A 10490-nucleotide genomic window follows, 5' to 3' on the forward strand; every position below is an offset into this window, starting at 1 on the left:
TCAGCCCCTCTTGCCGTTCTTGTAACGCAAGTTATGATTAATTTGGGTTTTCTGTCCGCCACCTCGCTACTCCCCATACCACAACATGAGAATATGCTTGTCTTCAAGAAATGCATACTGACCCCTTGGGAACCCACAGCACCAATGGCTGTTGAGCATGCTAACGTAGGCCCATCTCACCTACCCTATTTTGATGAGACTGCTATGAGTAAGATGAGTCACCATATGGATGCCTTGCATGCTATGAACAGTGGCATGAGAGACATGTACACTCGCCAGGTATTGATGAAACATACCTTGGGCAAGTGAAGGACGGATATGACCACTTTCGCCCACGAAGTCAGCGGCATGACGATGGGCGAATTCCATCAGGAAATGCGAGCTTCCATGACTGCATTTCAGGACCATATGACTACTCGCCAGAACTAGTTCCAACGCATGCTCATGGCGAGCCACCATCAGTTTCAGGCTCAGGTGATGGATACTCTGGGTGATATCCAGGAGCAGTTAGCCTCCACGGGAGCTCGTACTGCATGACGTCGCAGGACTCCTGGTTCTTCTTCTGCGCACCCCCGAGGACCATCAAGAGCGGTTTATTTTTCCAAATTTGTATAATATTTATGTCAGATATTTGATTTACGTACTTGCATTTCCAACTTAATAGTCTGTTATTTCCTAAAAATTTACGCCTTGATATTTTAGTCATCTCTAATATTATATAGGTAGAACCATATATAATAATATTAGTAATAAAAATATATATAGATATATAAAAATATATACATATATTTTTAACGTCACAATTAACGGCAAAATTTTACCGTAAACCAATGTTTTGAAAAACGGTCATGAAATCGCATCTAAAAACGGTCAGAAAATGGCTCAATTTTCTTCTATAAATAAGTTCAACACATTCTTCATATTTCACTCCTTTCACTTTCTCCCCTCTCCACTTTTTATTCTAAAAAACGTTTTTAGATCACTCCAAGTTTCAAGATTCATGGATGCACTAGAAAAGTTTGAGCAGCAGCAGATTGAATATGCTACTCAAGTCTTCATGATCGGTTGTTTTATTATAATAATGTTGTTAATGTGGCATATAATTCTATCTAATATTTAGGTTTGTATTTTATTTCACGTATCATTATGATGTGTTTCCAATCCTCTGTACGTTCTTACATCTTATTGTAATAATATATTTACACCTTCCTTTGCGTTCTACTTACGCTATTTCTTTTTAAAAAAAAAAAAACTCCTTGTAGTCACATGCCCCATTCTTCTCATCCACACTTTGCATCATATTTAGAAAGTACACGTGGTCTAACTACCCTGTGACACCTCGATCCGTATTTTCTATATCTTCGGATTGGTACCTATTTATAACAAGGATAGACACCCTAAATACCAACTTCCCTTTTTCCACTAAAAATTTTCTTTACCCCTCCATCTTTAATGGCCCTCACTCGAATTTTCGTGCCCAAGCAAAATTTTATGGAAAATTTCCAAAACGGTCTTTTTCATCCTTTTTTTGACACAGAAATTTTACGTCGAGGATGGTACCCTCTTTTACATCATAAACATACATTTTTTTCCAGAGAATTGGTCATGTTGTTCTATAAAAGCGGTTATTTCCAAAACGGGCAATTCTTTGTTCGTGCAAACGGATGCGATTGTGAATTGACTATGGATATTATCTCCGAGGTACTTCAAATTCCCATTACAAACCAAGGGATACATCTTCAAGATTCACCATTCGACAATATCAGACATCTGATGTTTGCAACTATCCTTCACGGTGAATACAACCGGAAAAACCGTGTTGTTTATCAGCGATCCTTGCAAAAGAACCAATTATCTGTGATCCAATGGCTGGCTCATAATGTGCTCGGCACGTCTAAGACTTCTGAAATAACAAAGCCCCTCCTCCATCTACTATGGGTCTTGCAGACTAACTGCAATGATTTTTGCATTATTAAATTTATCTGGAACGCTATCGCACGTGCGAGGAAAAAGGCAGCTCCTTTGCCAACCATTGTGACACTTATCATGATACGTTGGGGTTTTTCTAGTAGTTCTCCTAATACACCTCTCAGAACATCTAACATTCTTACCATTAACTCAATTTGCAGGAACGGTCTGGAATCCCGACGTTGCAAAAAACCATGTCAGTACAGAAACCGAAGAAGCTTGTTCCGCTGACAACATCTTTACTGAAAATGCATTAAGCAATGTATTTAATCCTATGGAAGGCCTTCGTTTAATTCAACAAGGACTGATGACATTATACAAACGTCAAAACATTATCATCACCAGTCTCCTTGAATTTCACGACCTGCGGACAATGCAGGAAGAGGAACAAGCACAATTCTTGCACAGTCACAACCTGTTCTCAGCAAATCATACTCTCATAATGGAAAACCACGCCGAGATTTACCAGACACAGAGTGAAATTATGCAACGAGCTATTGCCAGAATTGACGGCATTGAAGATCTTATAAATGGATCCCTTTAACAAAAGGATCCTCGCCGTTACTTGTGCCCATGACACAATTTACATTTTGCAATTTTATATTCTTTGTCATTTTTTCTTTTTAGTTTTTTAATATAGTGCTATTTCCCTATGGTAATTCATTTTTTCTTAATTATTCTCATCATATTCTAATATTTGTTTATCTTTGTCTAACAGGTAGCATCTTTCTTCACACATCTTCTACAATGGAAGCTCCAAAGATGATTCCAGAACAATCTTTCCATTCGTTGCTAAATTCTCCTGCATATGGACATCTTTTCAGAGACTACATCACTCGAGTCGGTTGGAACTCTCTTATTCTACACCCGGAGCAGACATACTCCCCAGGTTTGGCAACTTATTTTTACGATCATATAGAAGATCTACCTGCTGTACAGAGTTTCCCTTTGAACGGATTTACAGTCCGTATTGGTAACACCTGACACTCTTTTTATGAGCCAATAGTTGCTATTCTTGGGAAAAATTTGCCGCCTGTTATGGCGATGGCCTTGCCCAGGTCAGGGAACGTGCCGTAGCTAGCCGATGGCCAGACTTTACTATTCCACTTGCCAGTATGACCATGAATGTTGGAACTGCCATGTTATTTATTCTTCTGAACATCATGGGGGATTAGCATTTTTCCACTGCATCAGAGTTAGCTTGTAAGATGTTCCATGCACTAGCCCAGCAACATACCGCCTTCGACATCACAGACCTAGTAATTGAGAACCTAAAGAAGGCTCGGTCTGTGGAAGATGTCAGCTATATTTTTGCTCAAAGCCTCTCAGGTATACTATTTCTTCCTCTTAACACTTTGAGGACACAGTGTCCAACTGTTTGGGGGCGGTGAGAACCTTTTGCAAAAGTTAAGCATGCATAGTTGTATATAGTTTACTCTATGTCTAAATAAACGTATTTAGTGACAAATTCTCGTTTCCTTTTCTGTGATGAAAAATATTTAGAAATCTCACCCTAGCATCAGAATTAGGACTTGTTTTTAGAAACTTAATTTACTACGTATGCACTGACTATCATTAAATGTACACAGCAGTAAGTTTCTAGGACCCACGGTTAGACAACTTAGTTTCCATATCCTATAAGAATCTAACCAAAAAGCCTCAAAATGTGTGATATGTGAGTTAATGACACAGAGGAGTAGTTTTTCCGAATAGAGAAGTTCACCGCCTACTTACTTGATCACTACCCAAATCCTAGGCGAGAATTTAGGCCTTCTTTGGATCGATATAGCCAAAAATTCACACCTGTAAAAAAATTTACCTCTAGTCGCCCCACTAAACCTTTCATTAACCCTTTCTATTTCACCAAAAATTCATTACCCATTTATTAACCACAAATAAATAAGCCTACGTAGATGATGAGTATGAGAAATAAGATGAAGTGCAGAAAAATGAAGAGAAAAATGTTGTCACAAATCAAATTTAGTTACCTGTTTCAGAAGAAAAGAAAAAAGAAAAGAAAAATAGAAATATGTTTCCAAAAATCAAAAGAAATATCAAAGTTATAATTCCCCCCCCAAAAATCAAATCAAAAGAGAATACAAAAGCTTGAAAAATCCAAGTATGGAAACCCATGTTAGAAGCAGGAAAGAAAATAAAGATTTCTCTAGTATAAATATCTCGAAGACCTTATTCTCTCATACTTATCATTTTTTGAATTTTCTATTCCATTTTCTTCTACACTACCTCCTAAGACCCATAACACCTAATAAAGACCTCTAGCTCAATTAGGAGTAGGATAGTGTGATTGCTTCAACTTATTCGGTCATGGGGATAGTGTTTGGTGCGATAGCTTGTGAGATAACATAGGTTGCTGCTTTGATCTGGTGCTCCTTTTCTTACCAAAAATAGAGTAAAAACTGAACTTTTGTAGGTTTCTTATCTAGTTTTTCCTGGTTTTGCTTTCCACTAATAGTAAAATCCTCCATTGCTATACAGTGGTAGTTTATTAGTGGAAGTTTATAGCTTTTAGCCTCAAAGGTAAAATCCACCGCTATCTATAGTGTGAGTTCACTGAGGTAATTCTTAGTGTTGGTTCTCTTTCTCCTGGGACAGTTTTAAGCTTAGCTTGTTCTCATGGCTTCTGCGACCAGTGCAAATGGGCAAGCTGTCCCTCGAACCACGTCCGGAGGTCCCTATTTGGTCGGTCTGGGTCTTCTGAATCCACAGTAGTTTTTAAGTCTTTCTCCCCAATCTATGTTGATGGAGTGGCTGAGTTTCCATTGGATTTACTGGAACAAGGTAAAAAGGAGTGGGATGAGTATTTGGTTGGGTATTTTCTGGACAAAAGATTGTCATTCCCGATGGTAAAAGAAGTGTTGCAGATAAAGTGGAAATTGAAGGGGTCCTTTGATATCACCACAGATAAAGAGCTTTTCTATATGAGTTTTACGAGCTCAGAGGATCGCCAAATGGTTTTAGATGAAGGTCCGATTTTTATTGCGGGCAGAGTGTTTGTAGTAAAGCCATGGACAGTGGAGGTTGATAATTACAAGAACAAGGTGGCCTCCATTCCTCTATGGGTAAAGCTGATGGATGTCCCGAAAGAAATGTGGACTTTCGATGGACTTTCGTACCTCGCAAGCTTAGTGGGTGGCACACCTATGTTTATGGATGATGCAACAACTAAAAGGAAAAGACTATCTTTTGCTAGATTCTGCATTGAGTTCCCAGTGAACCATGATTACAAGGAAGTAATAACAGTGAAAGCAAGGAACCGAGAGGTTGTTATACCTCTGGAATACCCATGGCAACCGAAGTCCTGCACAACCTGTAATAAATTTGGGCACTCAGCAGACCAATGCTCAGGTAGACAAACTAGGATATGGAGACAGAGGGCAGTTTCGCGTAATGGTGGAGAAACCATAAGAGTTACAAGAACAAGAGGAGTTACTCCCAGCCAAAAGGGGATTGATATCGAAACTGACCAAGAGAACCAAGAAGATCAGATCGCGAATTTGTAGTGATTTCAATTCAAGTAGCAATGAGGAACGTGAGCAAAGATGTCGCTATGGTGAAGCGATTGTGGATACTCAGTGCTGTTGGACCAATGTTAGAGGTAGGTGAGGTGGACCTAACTGCAGGTGGAAATGCGGCCGTCGGAATCACAATGAAGGTGCTAACTATCAAACCCAAAGAGGCGACTCCACGGGGGTGAAACAAGGCGGGATAACCAATTGATGGTGGTAGGAGTTTCTGAATGTAGTGGTAGCTATTTTTTGGGCTACAAGAGGTAGAACTGAGCTGCGAGGTGGTGAGGGTACAGAGTGGGGATGAAGATAGGCCGTTACAGCACTTGCTACCAGATAACACTCTTGCTCTATAGTTTATCAGTGAAGGGGGTATGTTTGAATGCCTTGCAGCAGGCGAAGACCTTGAAGACGACATTTCTGATGCAGAACCGGAGTTTTTGGTGATAGGACTCCTCCTCCTATACCAGCTATTCTGTCAGTACAGACTCGAAGCCAAAAGAAGAATAGAAACGACAACCAACACCAAACACAGGCAGTTTCTAGTAATAGAGGTAAACAGAGAGGCCGAGGGCAAGGAAAGAGAAAAGCTCACTGATTCTCATTATGATAAGAGTGTGTAGCTGGAATGTGCGAGGGTTAAATGACCACACAAAAGCTAGACAGCTAAATTTGTTTAGTAGAAATAAGAATATTAGTTGTATGGGAATTTTGGAAACGAAGGTAAAACGAGAGAAATTCCTAGCTATATCTGGAATAGTCTGTCCTTCGTGGGAAAGTATGCATAACTATGCAAGCGATGATAGTGGTCGAGTTTGGATTGTATGGAATCCGGTAGTTATGGAGATTACAAAAGAGCTGGAGACAACGCAATTTATTCACTGTAAGGTCTCTATCTTACAATATGATTTCCAGTTTACCTTGACAGTTATATATGCTAGTAATAACAATGCAGAGAGACTGATCCTCTGGGAGGAGCTGAAGTTTCTCAGTCATGGCATTCAAGGTCCGTGGTGCGTTATTGGGGACCTGAATAATGTTCTCTTCTCACATGAAAGAATTGGGGATGTGGCAGTCCACCAGAGGGAAACAGCTCCACTAGCAAATTGCTTAAATGCTTCGGGGCTTTTTGATCATACCGCAACAGGATGCTTCTATACATGGAACAATGGGGGTGAGGTAGTCAGGAAATGGTCAAAGCTAGATCGGTGTCTGGTGAACTCTTCCTGGGCTTCCTTACAGTTGGTTACGAGCGTGGAATTTCTAACTCAGGAGTTTTCTGACCACTGCCCAATAGTGATGTCTTTTCTGAATAAAATTAGAAGTCGACCACCTTTTCGGTTTTGTAATTTTTGGCGACTTCATGAGGATTTTGCACCTACCCTTGCTCAATGTTGGAACATCCAAGACCATGGTAACCCACCATACATGCTATCATGCAAGCTGAAAGCGTTAAAGGCTGTTCTCAAGGGCTGGGCTCGCTCCTTTTGTTATGATGCCCACAGGCTTGTGGAGGAAACTAGAGAAGAGCTGAGACATCTTCAAGTGAGACTACAGGTGAACCCTCTAGATTCTTCGTTATGCTGCCAAGAGAGTGCCACAAGGCGCAAACTTTGTCTTTTGATCAAGATGGAGGAGGCGGACCTTTATCAGAAGACTAATATTGAGTGGCTGTGTTTTGGGGAAAAATGTAATGCTTTTTTCTTTAATGCTATAAAGGAGAAGAAGTCTAGGAGTGTTGTATGGTGTATAAAAGACAAGGAGGGATATCTCAGAGAAGGCCAGATGGAGGTGAAAGATGCGTTTATTGAGTACTACAAGGACCTTCTGGGCATCACCTCACCTGCTTTTTGTGACCGTGCAGTCTTGAATGAGCTTAGTATCGCTGAAGTGGATAATTGCACAAGTCTACAGCTGGCTTCCCCTATTACTGATGTAGAGATAAAAGTAGCTCTTTTTGATATGAACGATAATAAAGCTCCGGGGCCTGATGGGTTTAACGCCTTCTTTTTCAAGAAGTGTTGGGATGTTGTTGGCAATGATGTAATAAGAGCCATCCAGCACATTTTCCAACATAAATAGATGCCTAGAGGTATAAATTCCACAATCCTTAGTCTTCTTCCGAAGAAGAGAATGTCTTCTAGTGTTGAGTCTTTTAGACCTATAGCATGTTGCAACATTATTTACAAATGTGTATCTAAAGTTCTCACTAACAGAATGAAATTATGTATTTCTTCTTTGATTTCTTGTGCACAATCGGCTTTTGTGCCTGGGAGGACTATACAGGATAACTTGTTGCTTGCTCATGAACTTTTGCGAGGTTATGGCCGGAAGAGAGGACCAAAGAGGTGTGCAATAAAGCTGGACATCAAGAAGGCCTACGACTCTATAAGCTGGAATTCCCTCTTGGTGATCCTACAGAGATTTAAGTTCCCCCCGTTGTTTGTCGAATGGCTGAAGATGTGCTTCTCATCTCCGTTTTACTCCGTTCTAGTTAATGGGACACCTGAAGGATATTTTGAAGGAAAGCGAGGGCTAAGGCAAGGTGACCCGGTCTCTCCGTATCTTTTTGTTCTTGTGATGGAGGTGTTAAGTGCTATGCTGCAAAAGGGCTTAGGTCTAAGTCTATCCATGCTCACTCCAAGTGTAGAAAGATTGGTATCTCGCAACCTTTGTTTTGCCGATGATGTTATGCTCTTCTTTAAAGGTGATATGGAGTCTCTTCGGGCGATAAAAGAAATTTTGGCGCATTTTCTAATGCAACAGGCTACTGACTTCGAGAATGCAAAAACTACCCTCCTCACGGGTAGTATGTCTGAGGAAGAAGGGCTACAACTTGCAGAAGTTCTAGGAATCTCCTTGGTTACTCCTCCAGTCTCCTACCTCGGCTTACCTCTCACGGCCACCAAATTGGGTATTAAGGAATGCCTCCCACTCATTGAGAAAATAACGGGGAGAATTTCAAATTGGAAAAATGCAGCTCTTAGCCGAGCAGGAAGGGTGCAGCTTGTTCAGTCGGTCCTCTCCTCTTTCCAAACGTATTGGGCGAAAACCTTTGTTTTGCCTAAAACGGTGCTGGATAAGGTGGCAAAGCTATGTAACAGGTTTATCTGGGCTGGACCTTCCATGGAGAGGAAGATGCATCATGCGAGTCATGAAACCATGAGAGTGGCCAAAGACCAAGGTGGGCTTGGGCTGCTAGATCCTAGAACTTGGAATAAAGCGGCATACTGTGGGCTCGTTGTCAAGATTGCTCGGAAATATGATTGCTTGTGGGTGAAATGGACATGGGAGCATCGTATAAAAGGGGGACATTTCTGGACTATGAAAGAACCCAAGGATTGTTCCTGGGTGTGGAGAGGCATCCTTAGGCACAGGGAGGCTGCCCGAAAGAGTGTGAGATCTGATGATTGCGATGGTTTGAAAACGAAGCTTACGGCATGATCCGTGGTGTTCTGGTCCTTTGATCTTCAACGCCCAAGCTAAGGAACTGCTAGCGACTACTATTCCTGATGATGCTTGTGTTGGATCGATTATTGAAAATGGGAGTTGGTCAAATACCATTTGTCAATTACCAAGCTGCGAACTGAAAAAGTGTATCATGGAAACGGTGGTAAACAGCTTTTTGACAGAGGATCGAGTCATCTGGACTCCAACAAGCACTGGTCGTTTCTCCCTTGCATCGGCTTATCTCTCGCTCAAGAATATTCGAGGAAAAGTGAAATGGTTCAAGCTTGTTTGGGGTAAGTTATCGGTGCCCAAACACTTTTTTACTGTATGGCAGCTCTTCTCCGATCCCCCTTACCCAAAATCGACTTATGTTCAAGAAAGTCATAAATGTATCCAGCTGTTGCCTATGCACTGGTCACGCGGAATGTTCTTCACATCTTTTTTTTGACTGCGCGTTCTCAATGCAAGTTTGGGCGAGGATAAAGCTAGCCTTGGGCTTGTCTGGGCAGGTGAAGAAATCACATGAAGAGTGGTACTTCTTAATGAGACTATGCAGAGCGAACTCAATGCAAAATGAAATTCTGCGGGCCTTCACGTGCGCAACAGTCCATGCGATTTGGAATGAGAGGAACTGGCGTCTAAAGAAAGGCAGGAAAAGATTACCGAGTATCTTGAGTATGCAGATTCTAAATGATATGAAAGTTTATCTTGGCAAAACAATGCAGTCTATAAAGGAGAGCTATCTTGGCTACCGGATCTTCTTTGGAAAGACTAGGCATAGAAGGAAACTACCGGCCGGTTGAGGAACGATTAAGGTGCGGGTCAAAACCGAATGATCGTGCACGTCTTTGAATACCGATGGGTCATTTGAAACTTCGGCAAAGGCAGGGTATGGTGGGCTAATCTGAAAACGCAGATGGCGGGTCCTCTTTGGTTTATCTTGGATCGTCCACATCCCTTCCGATTTCGGCCGAGGAACTGCTAGGAGTTATGAGAGGACTACAAGGAGCTACCCAGTTGGGAGTAAAGCGACTGCATGTACATTCTGACTCCATGAGGGTTGTACGTATTCTGAACTTGAAGGAGGAGCCACCTTGGACGGAGAGGAATAGCTTAGCCCAGATAAAGCGCATTATGGACGAGTTTGAATTGGTGGACTTTGAACATGTTTACAGAGAAGGGAATCAGGTTGCAGATTATTTATCTAAGCTTAGTGATTCTATAGATGATAGTGTTTTGTATTTCATTCCCCCTTTAGACCAAAGTCTGCATGTTTTGGTCAAAGAGGATGAAGAGGGTAAGTTGTACTTGAGATCATGATCGAATAAAGGTTGGGGCATCCTTAACCCCTAGCTTTTTCCAAAAAAAAAAAAAAGTAGTAGTTGTGACTTCTCGACCTCGGCTCCTCTGATTGTCATTGAGTATGTGAGAAAACGTGTGCCCAATGCACACTGGAGATAGCAAACTTGAGTGGAAAAATAAGAGAGAAATTATGTTTCAACACATACCTGTGAGAACCTACTTAAGGACGGTATCCAAAGGATC

At 41.3% G+C, this 10490-nt stretch overlaps 1 protein-coding gene across 1 annotated transcript; it reads left to right on the top strand.

Moving 5' to 3' along the window:
- Positions 1 to 9935: 9935 nt before the first annotated feature.
- LOC147475219 (uncharacterized) lies at positions 9936 to 10265 on the top strand. Its single transcript, XM_086585323.1, has one exon. The coding sequence runs from the start codon at positions 9936 to 9938 to the stop codon at positions 10263 to 10265; it is 330 nt and encodes a 109-aa protein (XP_086441449.1).
- Positions 10266 to 10490: the final 225 nt, after the last annotated feature.

The sequence above is a fragment of the Coptis chinensis genome, chromosome 9 (assembly GCF_015680905.1).
Source record: "Coptis chinensis isolate HL-2020 chromosome 9, ASM1568090v1, whole genome shotgun sequence".
NCBI classification, from domain to species: domain Eukaryota; kingdom Viridiplantae; phylum Streptophyta; class Magnoliopsida; order Ranunculales; family Ranunculaceae; genus Coptis; species Coptis chinensis.

Bases quoted from the DNA above. Each gene is read 5' to 3' on its own strand.
- LOC147475219 (XM_086585323.1), top strand. From the start codon at position 9,936: ATGAGAGGACTACAAGGAGCTACCCAGTTGGGAGTAAAGCGACTGCAT.